The sequence below is a fragment of the Oreochromis aureus genome, linkage group 7 (assembly GCF_013358895.1).
Source record: "Oreochromis aureus strain Israel breed Guangdong linkage group 7, ZZ_aureus, whole genome shotgun sequence".
Lineage (NCBI taxonomy): Eukaryota > Metazoa > Chordata > Actinopteri > Cichliformes > Cichlidae > Oreochromis > Oreochromis aureus.
The window spans coordinates 35,240,816-35,262,019 of NC_052948.1; the positions used below are offsets into that span (position 1 = coordinate 35,240,816).

A 21,204-nucleotide genomic window follows, 5' to 3' on the forward strand; every position below is an offset into this window, starting at 1 on the left:
AAACAACAGCAGCATGTTTAAGCTTGATCAGCTGTTGTTAGAATTCATTTGCTTTTAATTTCTAGTATCAGCTGATGTTTGCTGCAGCCACAGCTGTAAAACGGCTGTTCCAAACCAGATGTCCTTACTGAATCATCAGAGCTGAACAGGTGATGGAGAAACAGGTTTACCCTTAGGTGACATGAATGAGTTGAAGGAAGTTATGAACTGTTTCTGAGAGACAAATATACACCAAGCTCCTTTTTTGTGTAGCTGACAGCTGGTAACTGTGCAGGGGCGGATCTAGCAAAGCTTTTGCCAGGGGGCCAGGTAGGGCATTAACAGAGAAAGGTGGACACAAAGATATACTTTTCTTTCTTACTCTCATATAAAATATTTAGCTTTTATTAAATAGTTATCTGAATCTTACAACCAAAGTTTGTATAATAATACACAAGATTGGCTGTAGACCATTGTTCATCATTCAGAACACTGTGTAAAAATAACAAAAACAAAAAGTGAATGCAAAAGTGCATAAATATTTATTTTACGTGTTTCATGTGTGTGGCGGGCGTGGTCTGCAGTGCCGCTGCAGGGGAGGTGGACCCACCTGAGCGGCACCTGCAATCACGCCTCTCGGGCGTAGTCTGTGCTCTCTCGGCTGCTGTTTTGGGTGTGTGTCGGGCTGTGAGTTGAAAAGCTACAGCCGGCTGTTTGGGTACACCAACCATGTGTGAAAAGTGGTCCATAACGTAATGCTTCAAAGCGTGTTCATGCAAACATTGTCGGATCTGCCGTGGTACAATGGGACTTCTGCTCATGAACCTGTGTGCACAGCGTCTGCAAATCGGCGCTGTACGAAGTCACTTCATCTTTACCCAAAACTGTAAGCTGTCATCTGTGAGGCGCGAGCGGTGTTTGTTTTTACCATAGTTCATGGTGGAGAATGGCTGCTCTTCTGAGTTTTGCTCTCTGTAGCTGTATGAATGGCAAACTACACTGATTACCAGCGGCATAGGCACACATAAAATTTCTTCTGAAATTTTCCCTTTCTAGTATTATTATTAATATTTTTATCGAATGTCTTCAAACTTCACAGCAATATACTAAACCTCGGGGGACATGAGTATCTAGGTTGTCTAAGTGTTTGACCTTGGCCTTCTTTGTAACCAGCAGAGGTTAAGAGAAACTGGGAGAGGTCAGACTAGAGAAGGTAAATAGAAAACAAAAAGAGATCCACATGGTAACCTTAACCATGTATCAAGTTCCTGCTGGAGGAGGAGGTGGCAACAAAACGATATGACCAGGACATGTGACAAGTACTATCACCTTGTGTTTTAAAATGTTTTTTTCTCTATATCACATACAGAGGCCCTTTGACCCTTTGTATGTGATATTGGTGAAAAAAAAAGAAGAATTAAAGTGAATAACAATAAGACTTTGTGCTTCAAGTGACGGGAAGATACAATTTTTTCTTATTCAGCTTTTGGTTAAACTAAATGGCACTCTAAGGAGAGGGTTTTAGACATTTCAAAATCTTTTATAGTTCCCATGATATATTTGTTGTCAAAGCTTACCTGGGCCATTTCAAAGATTTCCTTATTTCACAACTCCAGGTTGTGGCATAGGTTGTACGACTTTATTAACCACTGGGCCTAAGCCTAAATAATCCAGATGACGTGACTTTCCAGACATCTCCTTCTAGAGCCAGTTCTTTTCACACACATGACAGCAGGCCATAGCATGTTTTGTGCGTATAAGTCATTTCTTGCTAATTTTCTGGAAACCCAGGCTTGTTTTTGCATGCTCTGTTGTCCGTTTGCTTGAATCCTGTTACATAACTTAAGAGTTTTTGTCTCCCATAAACTAAAAGGTTATTGCTGTTCATCTAAACCTTGTGTCACAGGCCTTTTTCACAGCAGTCAGTATAATTTGCTGCAGTCGAAAAAGCACTAGTGTCGCTAATAATGACAACAATGGGTCTGTTCTGTTCAGATGTCTCAGTAAAGCAGGGCAGTGTGACAGTGAGCCAGGATGAACAGCATCTGGAAGTCAGCTATCGTTATTTTTTCTCATTTACTCTTGAGCTTTTTTGACTGTGACACAGCAAAAGGCCAAGACATTTATGTTGTTATGGCTTTAAATCAGGGTAGATTTAAGAGACAATAGTGCGAACACTGATGATACAAGTTCTGTCATCCTGTTAATGTCCAGTTAACAGAAATTCATCTCATTTCATGGTAAAAATACATCACTGATCACATTCAAACAGGAATTCTTTTCATGGACACATGTTGTCATGCCATAATAGAAAGGCACAGAAGCAAAAGATAAAGGTTTCAGGATCCTGGTACCTTGCCACCTGGCTCCTTGTTACACTGTCACTCCATATGTATAACAAAATAACTACTACTTGAAGTAGATATATTCATTCCTCATTTCATTCATCCAAAGACTTAGTTTCAGGGCTATGCAGGCTCTTTTAGATGTTTTTTGGTAAAGTCTAATCTGCCTTCCTGTTCTTGAATGTAACTGTTGGGTTTCACCGTATTATAAATGCTTTGTATTCACATGAGGGCATATCTTGCTTGTAGCCCTTGACAAAAAAGCCCCTCCTACCTCCATGAGCGTGTTCTTGACTTGGTTAGATGTTTTGATGGTGTTTTTCTTAACCATGGAAAAAAATCTGTCATCATGCACTTGAGTTGTCTTCTGTGGTCGTTCAGGCCACTCAGTGTTGCTGACCTGGCCAGTGTATCCAAAGTTTTTAAGAGTATACTAGATTGTTGATTTGGCAGCTCTTAAAGGTTTTGGTCTGTCTTACAAGGTTATTTTGCTTTTTTAGCCTCACTTCCACTGACTTTTATTTGGACCTCATATTTAAAATTACACTGAAAAAGTATACAATTTCAACACCTTGTATGTGCTTTATTTGTGAAATGATTGACTTACATACCTTTATAAAACTGCATGCCTGCAGTGCATATTAAACGCAAACCTGCAAATGTCCTGAACAGAACTCCCCAAACATACTGTGTACATACAGTGGTCTCATCTCAGGACTTGAAATCTGCTTGTTGGTTGATGGCTGAGCATTATAACGACTCTGACAGACTGTCTGCTGTGATCAGGACAGAAAGTCAGTGCACCAAGACAAATATCTCACCTCCTGCTTCTGCAACATTTGCGATTAATTAATAGTGACAGCCGAGATATGACTAAAGACAACGCTCATAATTAAATTTCAGATTACACTTAATGTGGTTTTGATGTTAGTGCTATGCTTCATGCAAGAAAACAGTGGTATAATTACAGCTGGTGAAATGTCAAATTATTAACCCTTACATTAGAAAAGCTGCCGTGAAATACAAGTTTAAATCAGCTATTTTATATGAGTAACTCTACTGAGAGTTTTAGAGGAAAAACTAAAAGCTGATTTCATGACACTTGTGGATATTAACCAAAATAACTAAATATGTCAACTAACAGATGCAACTAAAACAAGTTGGCAAGCAGACTCCTTCTGAGCTAAAGGATAATGTTACCAATCATGCTAATACACTCACAGCGATACTGTTGTCATGTTGACCTGCGAATGAGATCTATGTTACCATGCAGAAATGATATATCGTTAATATCTACAAAGATTTTAAGGCTGTTTTTGAGATATTTCAGTCGGGACCAAACTGAGGAGCAGCTGAGGAGAACATGTAAAAAGTACTTCAGACACACCTTTGCTTTGCATTATACTTTTATAACAATGAGTAAAAGCAGCAGACAACTATACAGTCTAAATGTAGACAACAGAAACAAAGCCATGGGGATTCACAAACTTTAAACTATATCACTACACTTGGCTGGTTGGACAGATGGCCTCAGGTCTGACTGTAGATCACTTTGGTATACAGAGGAGTTATTAGCTTCTTGCAGTCATGTGCACGTGGTTCTGTGCATTATGGCCAAACATTTCTACTTTAGTCTCATCTGTCTGAAGGACATTGTTCCAGAAATCTTGTGGATAGTTCAGATGGAACTGTGTGAACCTGCAATATGCTTCCATTTTCTTAAATATGTTAGTGTTTTTTCTACCTGTGCACTTGTGAATGTTAACATTTAACATACTAAATGAGACCTGTAGAGTCTAAGATGTAGCTGTTGGATGTTTTGCTGTTTCTCTGAGCATCGCACGGTCAGACCTTGAAGTGAATTTGTTGGGATGCCCACTCCTGAGAAGACTATGGTATTGTCTTTACACACCTGGATGCTTACGACCAGCAAATTGCCAAAACATCTGCGTTTATAGAACTGCCAAAATTTTTCTGAAAACCAGTTCATCAAGTACATCTGATAAGTCAGCATATGGCTCCTACGTTCACTCTTAATTTCTATGGTTGCAGTAATGATACACTTAGTTTTTCACAGACCTGCATAGAGTGGCTGTAGCCCTATTTGTACTTTTTTTGCTTGTCTTGATTATATGACATTGTATAGATGTCATCAATTAACTGAAAGAATTACTTGACATTGATGAGAGAAATGGTTGTTAATTGGAGCCCTATATTTAGCATATTAAAGCAAAGGATTCATTAGACATGACAATGTAAGTGTATTTTATTTACAGGTGTATAAACAACATGATTCAATGCAAGATCGTCACTGGAAAAGGTAAGAAAAACAAGTGAATCTTCCCTTAATGTTTTTTTTTGGGTGTGTGTGTATATGCGTGTGTGTGTGTTTGTGTACATGTGTGTGTTGATGCATGCCTGTGTATCACACCTGTTTTGTGTGTTTGTGTAACTATAGTATAAGACATTCCCAGCTGGAGTCATTGTACGAGCTCATGAACCTCATCTACACACAGCCAGACTCTATTTACATTTCATTCAACTTTAAGTGCTCCTCACAGCTCAGCTAACTGTACATGGCAACAGCACGCATCCAAACTAAAGCACTGATAATAACACATAAGCATGCACAGGCCTGACTGAGATCAGAAGCAACCTCTTAGCTCAAATTAAAATAATTTAATCCTATAAAGACTTTGGACATCCTACTCTGTTTTTTCTCAATAAAGCAAATTAAAAAGGAAATCGGTAAGATACTTTACAGTGGAGAATTTAACATGTATGACTGTCGTTCTGTTTTGGGAATCGGTGTTTTGCTTTAATACAGTTTGTGGAGACTCCTCACCATAAAGTGCTATACAGTGCCAGACACCAGAAAGAATATTACAGTTTTCTTCAGAGCAGTGGTTTCTCATCTCCAGAAATTGGGAAACGGCCTGTTTTTGCATCTAACCAAACCCGCACATGAGCTTGCAAGCTGAGCGAAGCTTTCAAATTCACTCGGCTTCCTTCGTGTAAAAGTTCTCCGGCGCCGCACAGGGGAGGAGGTTTTGCATGAAAGACCGAGTGCTGGTTGGGTGAAAAACCTGGCCCTTTGATGCAACCCCTTGGAGACTGGAAATGAGAAAGACTGCGGCGGCGGCAGCAGGAGAGAGGAAGAGAGAGGGCGTCCCAAAACAGCAGCATGGCTCACAGCCAAGTCTCAAATATGGCTGAATATGAGAGACACCACTAGTATTTAACTGATTAATCAAAGTAGGATGTGATTTCTTATATCACCTGCATATGTCGTGCTATAAATAGTAGTAAAGCTAAATACTTCAAACTTGAATTGTTGTTAAAAATAGAAACACATGCAATTCTTGAGGTTAGTGCAAAATTAAATTGGGGAAAAGTTCAATTTGTTCATCTACAGAAGCTGGTGTATACCCTTTAAAATAACTATAAGTATTACCATGTACAAGCACACCCATGCCTTCATCATCTTCTCTGGTTGACTCGATTAGCCAAATGCCTTCTGTATCATTTTTATCTATAAAGTGTGGCTAAAAACACAGGTATATCCTACTAAAAAATACTTGACCTCCATCGGAGCTTACAGACCATCTTTGTATTGCAGTATATGTTGTTAAGAAATATTAAATATTGTGACTTCTAGACCCTAAGTGGAAGTGATATGTCCAGTACAATACTCGCAGCCAAACTGGTTCATCCCTAAACTTAACTGAACTAACCTGGCTTGCTAAAAGCTATAGAGCTGCTTGGGAAATTGGAAAACATCAAACATTAAGTAAATGTGTGCAATTAAAGGGACAAAACAAGATTAAATAAGTTAGGTAATAATATACAGAAGGAAAAGATTGTATATGTCGGATGGGTTCTTCTGTGCATGCTCAGGGACCCCACGGACATTAAAGTCATTTCATCTTTTTTAAAAAAAAAAAAGATAAAAGAAAAAGAAAGGTGCAAGTTGAGTGTTTTCAGCCAGTTCCTCAGCAAGCAGTTTCCTCAAAAGCTCCGTTGGCAGGCGGTGAAATAAAAGCTTCGGTTTTGGTTTCCTCTCCTCCTCCCTCATCTCTTTCCCTCTCTCCTTGGGGAGTGAACCTCATTGTCACCCTCTCCGTTTACACCACTGTGCTGACAGACGGGTCAGACAAGTTGAGTTGGCCCGTGACGTCAGTGGGTGGGTACTGCTGCAGAGGTGAAGAAAAACAGGGCGGAGGAAGAGAGACACATAACAGGGTGTCATTTCTTGACAAAATTTAGTGTCTCTTTTGTTGCCGATGTTGTTGTTGTCCTAGCATTGTCTAAATATTCATTTTAATCTAGGGAACAACCGTGTTCTGCAGAAGCAGGATGTTGCTCTAGCCCCTCTCAGGCAGACTTTAATTTTGTGTCATTTTCTTTAAAGTCTGAATTTTTGTAGAACAGTTTGTGCCTGAGGTGGGCTAGTTTTGGAGCTGACGTAAGATCCCGAGAGTCTTGACAACAGCAGTCATTTATTTTTTTATTTTATTTTTTGCCTCAGCAACACGACTGGGTGATAACTTCCTGCCATGGATAAAATGGGCAGCTCATTTATCACCCCCACAGTCATCTGTGTGCATGCAGACAGGCAGCTTCTCTATATTTAGCTCAAGAGGAGAACATGAATTTTGGGCTGATTGCACAAGTGCTGCTGTGTCGGACTCTTACGTCCAGTCCCTGCATCACTGTGCTTCTTTAAGAGCAGAATATGTTCAATTATAGGCTTCTACAATGCTGAGAGGGGAGGCAAGATCCCATATCCATGCATGTACTTTGTTTGATTGTTTTTTTTTAGTGCTTTTGGCAGCAGTAAGCCATTTTTTAAATGTTATCTTTTATACAGAAACACAAAAATCTTACATTACAGAATCTGCTTTATACATCATAAATCGAGTTTGCAGAACATGTTGTTTTTGTAGAATTGCTTCATGTTTTGGAACACAGTGAGATTGGGTGGAGTAACTGCATTATGTCTTTTATAATTTAGCTAATTTCCAACATGCCAATCAAAATTCTGACTCACAGTGCTGTGTTGCAAAGCATGCAGGAAAGCATCATTTCTTTTTACATTAAGCACATTACTACTGCACATTAATGGCGTTCAGAACCAAAACAGGGAAAGTGTACCCGTCTCATTTGTCACTTTTTTTGATTTAAGCACCTCTCGTTTTAAGCCGATAGAGCCGATACATTCAAGCATGTGAGTTTCAGAAGTTGGTATGATGCAACTAACATGCTGACAGATGTGGGGGCATCCAGACTGAATGGGAAAATTGTTGCTTTTTTATTTTAAGGTAATAAATAGGAGTCAGAGTGGATGTCCCTCATCTCCTTGACCCGCAAGTTGCATCATCACATAGCTTACAGCCCCCATTTGGGTCTCCTCATGTCTTGTACCTTGAGGGCCTGCTAACAGCGCACCCTACTGGGGTCAAGTGGACCAGCAAAAGAGAGACACTTCACTGACATCACAACCACAGTTAAAAGCTACTTATTCAGCACAACTATGATGATGTTTTGTTGTAGTAGTTTTTTTTCATATATGGAACAGCTACAAAGAGTATTTCTACTTCTACGGTTACTACATCTATGACAGTTAAAGTAATTAGCATGCTTGCAGAGGGAGAGAGGAGCAGTGTGGCATGTGGGTGAGGGACACTGACACTCAAGTCCATTGATATCCATTAATATAAAAGAAGAACATTTATATAAAATCAAAAATAATGGTCAAAGACTGAAGATGGCAGGTCTTTCAGTTGGAGCATCTTTTGTAGTTACACTAAATCCTGTTTCATTTTACACTTTGAGACATTTTTCTCCCCGCTAGGGCTCTCAAACCAGCATCCGAAACCTCATACAGACAAAGTGGCAGTGGCGATCCCGCTCTTCTTCTCATAAAATGAAAGAAATTCTATTGGAAAAATGCCGGGGAAGAGTAAAGGTGCTTGGCTTCATTGTAGAAACATCCGTTAAAAAAAACAAAAACAAATCAAAAACAGATAGTTAACAGAAGAGAAAGAAATGAGAAACAGATAATCAAATCATAACTTTTTTAAAATGTTGCAAGCTGTTATCTTTGCTGCCATAGGCTACATTTCTCCTGAGAAACACATTCAAAGCATAGTGTTAGTGCAAAAGGCTATGAAGGCTATCTCAACAAATTATTGCAATTCTTTTATAAAGCCCAGATTTGGTTAACAACCAGCTATGCCTGGCAGATCAACTGGGCACAAATGACCGCGGGTCACCGGTTTGTCAGCGCGATCCAAGCTTGTGTAGTACAATCTCCAAACCGCAATGAGCAGGGCCTTTCAACCGAACTGTGAAGGAATGCAAAAAACCTGACACTCTCATTGTGCTGCAGCAAAGGAGTGATATAAAAAGAAAGGAGGGGGGGACAGTAGGTTGTATTTATTCTTGCATCGTAACACAGTGAGAGTCTAAGGCTTCACAGGGTTTTTAGCACAATAAAAACAATATGTAAAACTTAAAGACGACTGTCTTCATGACCTGAAAATATACCCTGCAAGAGGCATGCACAGTTCAGACCACAAGGACACTGGAAATAAAACAAGAATTATGACAAACAAAATATGATAACGCAAAAAAGTAAATTGATTAATAGAAATCCATGAGTGGAATCCTGAAATAGACACGCCGAAAAATATGGCAACACATTAGTTTTCTTCTCGGGAGGGCTGGACGTCACCTTAAATTAAAAAAAAAGGTTTTGGGAATAAAAAAATGACAGAACACCAGCGCATGCTTTTCAAACCATAAGCAAACCAACAGCGGCTGAAACCCAAACAGAGGAAGTGCAGGATTGGTGCAAAGAAACAATGGATATACGAAGGATCAGGCAGTCCGACAGGACATGAACACAAACGCATAAACAGACACGCTCGCATACGGTACACTCACGCACACACGTACCACAGTGCCACCACCACCATCACCACCACCAAAAAAAGGACAGAATCCACGTCCAAACCAGAGGCAGGGAGGAAGAGCAGCCCAAGACAAAACACCACTGGCAGACTGCTTGCTTTTGTCGCGCCCCTTCCTCCAGAAGACACTAGTCCCATTAAATCCTTCCCCCCTTTTCCCAAAAATCCTGGACACTTGGGACGCTCCCTTTCCAAATTCAGAGCCCAGCTCCTGGCCTGGCCTGACCTGAGATCCTGCACTGATGCCCTCCATGCTGTAGAGGAACCATAAGAGCTAAATGGTAATGGCTGATCGATGGTGAAGGGACAGACACGTGGCAGAGGCCAGCGGAGCCGTGTGGAAATGAGTGAGTGGAACATGGGACTCTTTTGAGGTCAGATATGGGGATGGGGGCAGAGAGGACAGCGAAAGACAAAGAGATGGAAGCAGAGACAGAGGAGGAGACGAGGAAAGAGAGGAAAGAATAAACAAGGGAAGGTGTCGCTTCTTCCGTCTCCTTACCGTGTCTTTGGAGGACCTACGTCTCTTGATGCTGGAGGCCAGGGTGGTACTGATGGACCTAAAAGAGGCTTTCTTTTTGGGGTCGGGCTCTGCTCTACCACTTTTCCTATCCTAAAATAAATATATGTAGAAACATTATTCATGTCCTATGGCTGGGGTGATAACCGTGGTTTCAGTCTCACCCGTTTTCTCTCTACCCACCACCACCAAAATCACTGCCACCCCAATAGATTACCTTATATTTTTAATAGACTAATTACTGGGAGGGTCCTTGTGAAAAACACTACACCATTTGGAAATGTAACAGAGGGAGAAAGAAGGGGATAAAGCTTGTTAGATGTGAGAGTGAACAAAGTCTGTTCAGTCTGATATGAGGGCATTTGTCTACATTTTATGCAACATAATCACACTTGGACTGCACAAGATGGCACAGTAGTCCTCTAGAAACACATTCAGTTGGCCCTAGAAATGCACTGGAATGAGTGATGACTAGTAAAGATGTCAGTGGGCGTGATACCTAGGTTTTAAACCATCTAAAATAACCTACCCGTACACTCGCTATTGCCTGAGTGCACACACGCTTTAAAGCTGCAACTTCTTCATCTCAGCACATGCTTAATCTTCAATCTAGTCTTACTCATTAACACACAGGTAACATCTTCAAATGCGTACCTGTCAAAATAAAATAAAAACGTAAAGAAAAAGAAGCACTTTTAACCGTATTCTTACAACATGGTGAGCCAATTTGGTGCCCTCCCTCCCTCATACCATCAGAGTGCCCCACAGCTACTCTCAGCGCAATTACTGGATGTCTGTGTGCAACAATAAAAAAAGAACTCATATTAAGAACTCATATTAAGGTATTCTTACATCCTGAGTCTCTACAGAGGAAGAGGGCTGCATAGGGGGAGAAAAGAAAAATAAAATAAATGTCCATCCACTTGGATTGTTATTACTTTAAAGAATATCCTTAAGCAAAAGCCAAGGGAACCAAAAATGGCAGATAAAAAAAAAATCCAAAAACTAGCAAAGCAAACATCCACATCCAAAGCCAGGCAGGTATAAAAAGTTTTTTAAAAAAAGCTACAGTATTGGATGCATAGAAGGAAAACAACAGCGACATAAGTCAGTAATTAAAGCCCATTTAACGTCATTATACCTTAAAGGGGTATAATGGAAATTCACCCCACACACCAGGGAATGGGATGAGATGGAGAGCATAAAGGAAGGAAAAAAATGAGAAGGAATGGTTGTCTACTAGAGCAACAAAAAAGCCTGTTTTCTACTGAAGTTAAAGTGCAAAAACAAAAGTCAGTGTTTAAATGATAAATTCATAATTAACTGAGCAAATGAAAGCTAAAAGATGCTACTTCTAATAAAAAAAGCACTCTAAGATGGATGTTAGTAAAGTATAAGTGGAGGATGACAGATTAGTAGCAGCAAGGGAGGCCCTTGGGGTGGGCGGGGCAGTGTGGTGTGAATTTCAACATGCCAAATCGTTTTATGGATGGAGGGAAGGAATAAAAGGGGGAACATAGATTAAGTAACACAAAACAAATAGCATGACAAATCAATCCTGGCCAGCACTGGCCCCGCAGTTCATCCTTTTTCATCAGGTCACATGACTAGGCTCTTTCAGGGCACATTTGTTCCACCATCACCCCGCCAACCAGCACTCTCTCAACCCCCTGATGACATAATATCAGGTGGCGAGCAGGTATTATCTCATGTGCAGGATAGATGAAAGCTGGCAGAGGAGTGATTGGTGCACGGCACTGCTTGATTTTAGTGCAAAAAATATCTTTTTCCTGTTGGAAGATGACATCTCATGTTAGTAAATGGTTAAAGTCAGCGTGTGTATTGGTCTTGGTTCAGAAAAATCAATGCCCAAGTGACGTCAGGTGTTCGTTTAATCTTTACTTTCCCCTTTTCTTACACATGTTAGACTGCAGGAGTGAAGCCCGGCCATCCAGAGCCCTGATGAGGCGCTGCGTGTGCACAGTCCCGGCCATGCAGGGCATGCTGGACCATCAGATGAAGAGCGGCATGGGACTTGCACCGTGTACATCGGCTGCGTGTTTCCCGTTGGAAACAGACGTGAGCTGTCATAGTCCAGTATCATTATACATCATCACTGTTATCGTCACGCAGCAGAGTTTCTGACGCTTTGTTTTCATCCCAAACTATCATCAGGTTCAATCTGGTTCAGACAGTGCACTTCTAAGTAACATCTGTTTGAAAAGACAGATGTAGAAGCCACATGTGTAGTCTCTTAATAATGGAACATAACGTAACTTTTTAATAATATAAACGTTCACATTGTACCTACATTGTCCACCTCTAAAAAAGAGAACAGAGAGAGTGGATCAGCAGCAGCCTTTAACTTTGACCCAGTCCTAATGTAACAGACAGCTTTTATTAAAGATGAAGATGAGTTATTACTTACACACCCTACATGAATTATAACAATCGTTACACTCGAGTGGTCGCACCCTTAGGCGATTTATTCACAGTCAGCTATGGTAAAGTGACAGATAGATGACTGTGTAACACTTATACTTATTAATTGCGTTTGCTATTTAGGTTATTTCTTTATCGGTTTGGCTTAATTCTTTTCCCCTCCAGCCAACATACTTTGAAAGGCACAACTACTTTTACTTTAAAGTCATACTGGTTCTGTTTATCCTGAGATTTGCGTTGTACAAATTGGATAATGGAATAAGCGGACACTTCGGTCCATTACTATATATCATGTCTTTATTTAAAGGGACAGTTAAGCCTTAATATCATTTAGGCACCATTGGCAACCAAATAAGAAGCTCTCACACACAAAAATGCATGTGCATTAGCTAAATTAGATAAAAGTAGGAAATGCCCCAGTAAACTAGCATTTCTCATTATAGAACCCAAACAAGTACAAATAAATTTTACTCCAAAGACCCTTTACTTGCTCATCATGTCTGTTGCTACAGCTTTTAAAGTTTTACTATCCTATGCAACCTGCACACATGCACTTTTATTTCTTTGTAAAAGTCTGAAAAAGCAATGCCATGTTGGCGTGACACCTAATGAACTTCTTGTTTGAGAGCTTTTAGCTTTTAAAAATAACCGGGTGCAGAGATAATGCAAAGGTGGCAACTAGTGAGGGTTTTACTTTGTGAACAGATTTACTCAGAAGTGCACTTTCTCTGAAGTTAAGCCTCTGTTTGAAGGTATGTGGGTGCACAGTCCTGCACATTGCTTTGCATAATACACCAACCTGAGGCAGTAAAAGCACATAATAACAAAAAACACACATGGAAGCAGTCGAAAAGATGCCAGTAATGGGTATTGAGGTTTTAGTGATTGCTGTACTAAGGAAGGAAGAGGCCACATAAACTGTTATCTTAGATTGAGTTTGTACCCTAGAAAACCAAGCTGTCATTTTTAATTTGACAAATTTAGATCACCGTGAGTAATCAAATCAGTGCACCTAAACAGTATGAATAAGATCCTGAATAATTTTCATGCAAAGCAGATTTGATTAGCCTTACTTCATGGGTCCTCTCAGCGCTTCTTGCATAAGGCGCCATTGTAATAGCTATAGTTAGAGCAATGTGTGTCTAGCAATGTTAGCTTTTGGGCCGAGAGTGATGGTCAATGAGAAAGATGAGCAAGCATGAGCCATCTTTGTTTAGTGATGCAGAGAAATCAGCGTGATCATCACTGACATGGATATAAATTACATTAGTCTGCGGGCAGTTTAGTGTGTCCCTCTCCTTTCTCAGTGACGCCCCCCTGCATGCATTCATCTGCTGTATGCGCCTACATCTATATGTACATCTATATGAGGACACATATGACAGTTACATACAGCTATCAGTTTGATGGTAGACACTTTTAGAAGGACATTGATTTGCTGACAGGCACTTGTGATAATTATACTGTACCTTCCTCCAGCCCTGCTGTCTCATTTCACTTGGTTCAAGGCTTAGAGACACAGCAGACAGACTGCCACAGCCACATCACAGACTCAGGCTGTGATTGGCCATCAAATGTGGAAACCCTGTACCTTCAAAGCTGCACTGATTGCATTGGAGTACAGGGGAAATCATGTTCTTCACTGGCTGAGCAAAGGAACTTATCGCTTGATTATAGCTCAGACGGTCAGTTCATTCAAAAAACAAAAAACCAAAAACAAAAATGTTCATAGTGGTATCTGGCCATGAAAATGAGTTTAAAGTACAAATAAGTTCCATTTATTGTTTTTTTTTTAAATTACGTGAATGTTTCTGAAAACCCCTGAAAATGAATCTAAGTTAGCTGCATAGTTAGATACCACTAGAGCAAGTATAAAAATACAGACTTATTAAATTACATTTGAGTGAACTGAGCCTTTAAATTGATGCCTGTTCAGGCAATGTTGCACGAAGCCTTTGCCATGCGAGATTTTACATTCTTGCCTGGTGTCTGCATCATGAACAATGCAGTGGATAAGGAGACACACTGTGCGCTGCAGCATTACACATTTCACTTATGCTGACAATTGTGGAACGGTCACTTCTGTATGATTGTGCCAGGGCATTGATTTTGCTCTTTATGCTCTATTTGTCTCATCAGCTTTTGGCTGCTGTTAGTTTTGCTGCCAGAGAGAAGGAAATCAATGGGGTCGTGAGCAAAGTGCATCAAGCTTAGAGTATTCATTGCTAATAATGTTTTTTCAGTGTTTCTGGCAGGGAATTTCTTTTTTTCCACTGGCTTTCCATGTACAAATCATATGACCTTATGAAGAATATAGCGCCACAGCAGCAGCTTAGAACTACTGGTTCATGCCATGGACGTGGGTGGTGGAGATTTTTAATTTGGAGATTTATTGTGTGAGAGAATCTCTAATTATCTTATTGTTACGCCAAGAGCGAGAGGTGACATGACGGTGGAAATGGCTCTACTACATACTAAAGAGGGAGTTCCAGCCACCGCTTGACTTCCAGAAGCCTCCTTACTATCCTGCAGGCACACACACAAGAGACACGGGTGCATTTGGCCTCTGGGAACTGTTTAAACCTACAGGCTGGCCACTCAGCATGCCTTACATTATATGTAGGCATCAGAGATCACTGTTTCTTGTATGGTGATCTGTCGGTTTGATAACTATTTTAAAAAAAACCCCCCAAAGTTCTCAGATGGGTTGAGAGACACAAATCAACCCTCATTCGAGGGAGGTTTTTCTGGCTCTCTTCCACCCCAGTTTTAACCCTTCCACCTTCAGTGGATGCAGGGTATCAATCCTACCTGCAAGTTCTTCCTCCAGACATTGACGGCCGCAAAGGCCAGCTGCATCTGCTTCCTGCGGGCGTCTTTATGGCGCTTATAGGCGATTTCAATGAAGATGAGGAAGATCCCTGCTGCTATGCCTCCAGCCACCAGCATGAATACCCCTGGGAAGGAGGGACACATGAACAGAAACAGAGCAGACACAGGGATATGTGAGTTTCCTGTCTACATCTCCGCCGCTCCCACTAAGCATGAACGCATGGTCTGACTGTCATGCTCAGTGGTCGCCCCTCCTTTCTCAACCAGCTCCTACTGACGACGACTGCTGCAAACTACACAATATTAATAGAGAACCACAACCGCACGAAATCACAGGACAAGATACTGTACGGCACACTACCCACAGAGCACCACGCTGACACTAAAACAACGATTTTGTAAAGGTATTGGACAAAAAAGGGCTACAGTACCTTACCACTGCAGTTTTTGTCCAATCACTTTTAACGCTTTCTCTACGCCATAAGGACCATACCTGCCATGTTTTCAAAGGTGAGTGTGGCTGGGGCATTGCTCCTTGAGTCACACTCCTGGTATCTCACCCAGGTTTTATCTAGGTCTTCCATGAAGCCGTTCTCATGAGAACTGCAGGGGGTTGGGGGTGGTGGGGAGAGAGGTAACAGAGTTAATGAGTGCCGCAAATGACCGAATGTTTGAGCCGCTTACTCCCAGCTAGCAACACAGATGAAGCACAGACAGCTGTACAGACACGTGTACTGACAAACAGTGATACACTTGACAAGAGACAACCAGACAAACAGGGCAGGAGAGGGGAGATACAAAGATGTGACATAAGGCAATGTATTGGATGGCTATAAATGGTCAATAGGTGACCATGAAATCATATTGATAAGAAAACAAACAAAAAAAAAAAAAACGTCATACGAGTAATGCAGCTTCGGCTGGGACAGACCTGAGAATGGCCAGGGACACATTCTGTTTCCAGGGGCTGTCCTTGCGCATGCCTATGCCAAAGCCCGAACGGAAAAACAGCTCTCCCGTGGTCACCAGGTCGCACTTCTGCGAGGCTTCAAACTCCAGCACCGCAGAGTCCCAGATGAAAGCATGCAGCTTGCTGTGGGGGCAGGGGGAGGGAGGAGGAGGAGGAGGAAGTGGGGAGGAAGGGGAAGGAGGGGAAGGAGGGGGTTACGGTGCAACAGTACAATGATTTACATACACATTTACGGCTCCCACCCTTCTCTCTCTTTCACACCACATCGTGTGTGTCAGTCAGCGTTTACCAGCAATCTCTACCGCTGCTTATGTCCCAAATGAAATCCAATGCCAGATGGGTGAGGGCGCGTCCCCCATTGGATTCCCCCAATCCCAAAGATGTTCGTCTGGGTACAACCTGAAAAAGGGGGCTCTTCGACTCAATGTTAGCTCAACCTCACACTGTTGTCAGTGCTGTTGACACGTCCACACCTGCCTCTGTCCCTGGAAACCTGCCTTGGCTGGGCGATGGGCCTGAATCAGGGGGAATGTCGCAGTAAATCCTACCACTTCCACCTGATCCGGAGGTCCATGTCCCTCCCCTAGAGTTAACTGGAATAGCCCTGGTCTACGTGCTTGATAGGTCGAACAGCCGGCCGACACGTACTCTGGTCGGCCCGGCCTGGCCGAGACTCACTTGTCACGCACGGCCTGGATAGCCTCGGCGGCACTCTCATAGTTGTGCTTCTCCATGTGGCGGTACATGGTGCTAAGCTCCACCTGCCGCCGGAAGTAGATATCCACTGAGCTTTGTTTCACTGTGGCGTAGATGAACTTGTCTGATGGGTTTCTCAGCTGCAAAAAGAGACGAGGAAAAGCAAAATCTGATGAATAATAAGTAAGAATAAAATTAATAATTGTGATTTGGCGCTATATAAATAAAATTGAATTGAACTGAATTGAATCAGTGTATATATTTGTTAATGCGATAAAAAAAAAAAGTAATGTGCAGTTAAAAGCTCCTTGTTTCACACACCCGTGGGTCATTGATACCGGTGATGCGCTCCTCAGGCCGGTCCAACACCAGGAAGGCAGCCAGATTGGCAGTATAGGAAGCCACAATGATCATGGCAAAACCAGCCCACACCATGCCCAGGATTCTCGCTGAGAAGCTACGTGGTGCACCTGTGTGGTGAATCCAGGTTTTGAGTTTTCATCTCAGTAACTGTCAATTTCAACTTAGTTTTTTTTCTGTCATATATACTGGATGCTCATATAGAATATGAAAAAAATGGAATAACTTTTTTACAGTATTAGTTCCAGATAGATTTTGTCTGTTTTTGGATCTGTGTAATGAGAGTGAAAGTGGATATTCCTAATATCAAAAATGTTACATTTAGACTGTACCCCATAACAGCCAGAGCCCACCGCATTTCCCCATAATGATCTTAGCTGACAGGTGTGTCATGTGTACATGATAGACATATTTTAATAATATCCACACTCACCAATAAATCAGGAATTTAAAAAAAGCATATGTGTCAATTAAATAGTTTGCATTTTTTTACATTTTTACCCCACTGTCATCTCAAAAACTCTTGCTGTCATTCTTCTGGAGTGAGTGCTGTCAGATGTTGTAAGAAGCACCCATGTTGACGTGGATGTAAAACTTTGTGAAAAGATTCTCATATAAGTCGATGAATCTGTGGACATCATTTCTGACTCATGACAGCGATACTGTGTCGAGTGGTTGAAGATATCCTCAACTTGTCAGTCAGTAAGTGCTTCTGATTTTGCTGCTGTTAGCCACAATTAGCCTCAGTTAGCTACTGTTAGCTAGTGTAACTAAAACTTTCTTTGAAGGGGCTCTAACATTGCTGGACTCAGACACTTGGCGAATAAACTTAAATAAAATGTGAGAATTTAATCAAACTGTTTCTTAGAGGGGAAGTGTGATTTTTAACACACTTGAGCCAAACATAAGCTGGCAAAATATTAGCCAATAAGCAACGACTATTGTTTAGTTAGCTTATTGTCTGCTGTCGGGAGACAACAGGGTTTGTGTCTAACCTGCTGACAATAAGCAATTAGAACAACATCGGGGATAGTATGTATATCCACTGTATTCAAGATGGCGTGGCAACATGGTTTCCACAAACTGGCACCCAGTCCTATAGATTTTTAATGGATTAATTTTAAGTTTATGAGGATAGATAAGTTTGTTATTGATTTGTTTATTGTACACTAACCAGTGCATAGTTATGAGTACAACATTCTTAAAGAGAGGGCTCTCTTAAATCGAGCATTGCAAAAGCAGCTTTTTATATACATATATAAAACTCATAAGATATCATGAAAAGGAAACACTCGACAGAAAATCAAATAAGCTAACAAAACGGTTACAAGCTGTACCAGCTTTTTTTGTCGTTTTCAAAGAAAAATGTGACAGTGACAGCTGGATACCTGGAGCCACACAGACACTTCATATCAGTCCTTTTACAACTGCAAAACTGTTTAAAGACTAGAAGACATCATCTGTGGGAAAGAGAAAATTCAGTGGTCAACAACTGGGTATGACTCACCTTCTCCTATACCAGAGTTCAACAACACTCCCCAGGAGAACCACATGGCAGATGATAAGGTGAGGGCATCTTCTTCTTCTTCTTCACTATTTACTTTAAACCTCCCAAACGGGCTATGGGAAGAAATCGGGAGGATTGCAGAAGATATAAAATGAGAAATGTCAGATAACCTGCTGAGTGTGAAAAACCCAGTGATTCCCCAAAAAAGGGAGGAAAACTGAACATGAGTGAGCGAAGCAAGACAAAGTCCTCAGAAAGAAAACAGGGTGAAGACGGTGGCACAGGCACAGAGCTGTGGGATGACTGGACCCAATCTTCACCTCTGTCTGCCTTGTTGTCCACATCGAGGGAAGATCTGCAGTGCTCAGGAGTCCATGTACACACACACACACACACGCATATACTTCACACACACAGTCTTTCATACACATATGGATACATGTATACACATACAGGCCCCCCTTGTACCTGAACCGGTCTAGTAGGTAAAGCATCACCGCCACCACATGCACCGAAAGACCCACCAGCAGCCACAGCGTGCTTTGGAACGGCTGCATAAACGAGTCCAGTGTACTGCGAGGAATTTCCTGAAAACAGATACAGGCAGTTGATTATCGATTGATAATGAATTATTTTTGAATTGTATAGAACCACTGGTCTGACTCATTGTCAGATTTTACAGTCTTTTTACTGACAAAGACCCATGACCTTCCATAATGCACTGAAGTAAGATTCTAACAAGAAACAAGTTATACGATCATGTGTTCTGTAAATGTGTGGTTTGTTAAATGTAAATATTTTCAAAATGTGCTTTGGTTAAAAAAAATTGAGGTCTGTGCAAAAGTCTCGAGCCATCCCTCATTTCTTTATATTCAGCTAGGAAATATGTGCAGTGAAACATGCACAGATAAAAACAGAAGCAAAAACAGAGTCTGTATAAATATTATAAGCTTCAAGTCAATATTTGCATGACTGCTTTGATAACTTTCTTGTACTTTCTTTAAGTAGACTTCAGGAATAGTTCTTCAGGGTTCTTGAAGGACATTCAAAGCTTTTCTTTGGATGTTGGCTGCCTTTTGTTCTATTCTCTGTCAAAATGATCCTACACTGCTTCAGTAGGTATGCTTTTGATGCATTGGCAGTGTGTTTGGGAAAATGAAGCCACACTTTCGACATGCTAATGCATGATGAATCAAAACCTGATTGTATTTTTCTGCATTCATAATTCAATTCCATCTTTGGCAAAATCCCCAACACCTCTGACTAAAATGCAGAATACAAAATGCAAGATCAAAAATGAAGGGTGTCTTTTGCACAACAGTGCAGGTTATTATGCACTCACATACATCAAATAGGTTTAAACCTGGCCCATGAGATAAAATAAGTTTGACTGTTTCCATGCCTTTAACATTTTAACCAGTGTTAATTATATCTGAACACAGTTGTGTCTTTTTTACTGTTTCAGGCTCATTTTTGTGTCTGCGAAAATCTGCAAGGACAGAAAATGAGAACGCATTATCTTAACACTTGTTTGAGATGTGTAATCCATGGCTAATCCTTCCCAGATGGCTTTAATTTCTTTCAAAGAAAGATGGTAGAGGCAACTGCTAACTGATACTGCATCACCTCATAATGATAACAGAGAAAAATGAACGCAGATTCCCTGCAGGTCTTCGTCCACTTAGAGATTTTAATAACCTATGTTATTAACTAAATTTAAGTTAATCGATCAAATTTATATTTTTCCAAACTGTCAGGGGTGATTTGATCCCCATCCGCCACTTGCAGCTACGTAGTTTTTAGTTGTGTTGTCATTAACCTGATATACAAATAATATAGATGGTATCTTGAAACCACCTCTACTACCTTCTGCCACAGCTGAGCAATTGTATTAAAATTGTATCTCTCTTGAAGTCATACAATCTCTTTCTCTGCTTCATTATATTTTTACATAAATGAACAGAGTCAGCAGTAAGCAATACATGCATCTCCCCTAGTCATAGGTCTGAGTACCAAATATCCTGTTTACCTTTTTAACGAGGATAGTGAGGCCTTGATATTTAAAGGGTTTGGAGAACTCGATGTACTGGGCTCGCTCATTGTTTATAGTCAGCGGGGCTACAATCATGTCAGCCAGGCCTCCCAGGAGCTCTCCCATCATGCCGTTCCACTCCTTCTTGTTACTGTTGTTGACCTGGAGTCCCAAAATGGAAGGAGTTAAGTTAAAAATCTGAATCAGCTTTAGCCCTGCTGTTGTCTAGACCGCAGATTCATTTCAGGCTTTAAGGATTTGGGTTAAACCAAGTAAACGTCAAAAATATAGAACAGCGTGTTCTTGCTTTGCCTAAAGAACAGAGTTTCAGGTTTTAGAAGGTTGCAGGTTTTGAGTTCAGTGTATCCAGTTTCTTCTCTGTTTGGTTTCTTGCAGTTCTTATGGCTTCTGCGACATGTTACAGCCTCACACTCCCGCTTTGGGAAGAAGATCATCCTTGTTTAAAATGTGACAAATAAGAAATAATGCTCTAAAATAAACATGCAATGGTACATGAAATCAGCATTGAACATGCTATAATGGTATC

The 21,204-nt window shown here is 41.0% G+C and overlaps 1 protein-coding gene across 5 annotated transcripts in view; it reads right to left on the reverse strand.

Moving 5' to 3' along the window:
• Window positions 1-4,641: 4,641 nt before the first annotated feature.
• The window catches only part of grin1a (glutamate receptor, ionotropic, N-methyl D-aspartate 1a), a 36,986-nt gene continuing 20,423 nt past the window's right edge, over window positions 4,642-21,204 (reverse strand). For 2 of the 5 annotated variants that reach the window (XM_031739015.2, XM_031739017.2), the window contains 11 exons: window positions 20,655-20,819; window positions 19,094-19,212; window positions 18,626-18,738; window positions 17,080-17,228; window positions 16,741-16,898; window positions 16,024-16,185; window positions 15,586-15,695; window positions 15,072-15,217; window positions 10,671-10,697; window positions 9,801-9,911; window positions 4,642-6,517 (listed from right to left, as the gene is read on the reverse strand). In XM_031739015.2, coding sequence (XP_031594875.1) covers window positions 6,449-6,517; window positions 9,801-9,911; window positions 10,671-10,697; window positions 15,072-15,217; window positions 15,586-15,695; window positions 16,024-16,185; window positions 16,741-16,898; window positions 17,080-17,228; window positions 18,626-18,738; window positions 19,094-19,212; window positions 20,655-20,819 — 1,329 coding nt within the window. In that variant the 3' untranslated portion in view covers window positions 4,642-6,448. Of the gene's footprint in view, window positions 6,518-9,045; window positions 9,912-10,670; window positions 10,698-15,071; window positions 15,218-15,585; window positions 15,696-16,023; window positions 16,186-16,740; window positions 16,899-17,079; window positions 17,229-18,625; window positions 18,739-19,093; window positions 19,213-20,654; window positions 20,820-21,204 lie in introns of those variants that run through there. The other 3 variants (XM_031739016.2, XM_031739018.2, XM_039614147.1) reach the window with 2 other exon arrangements.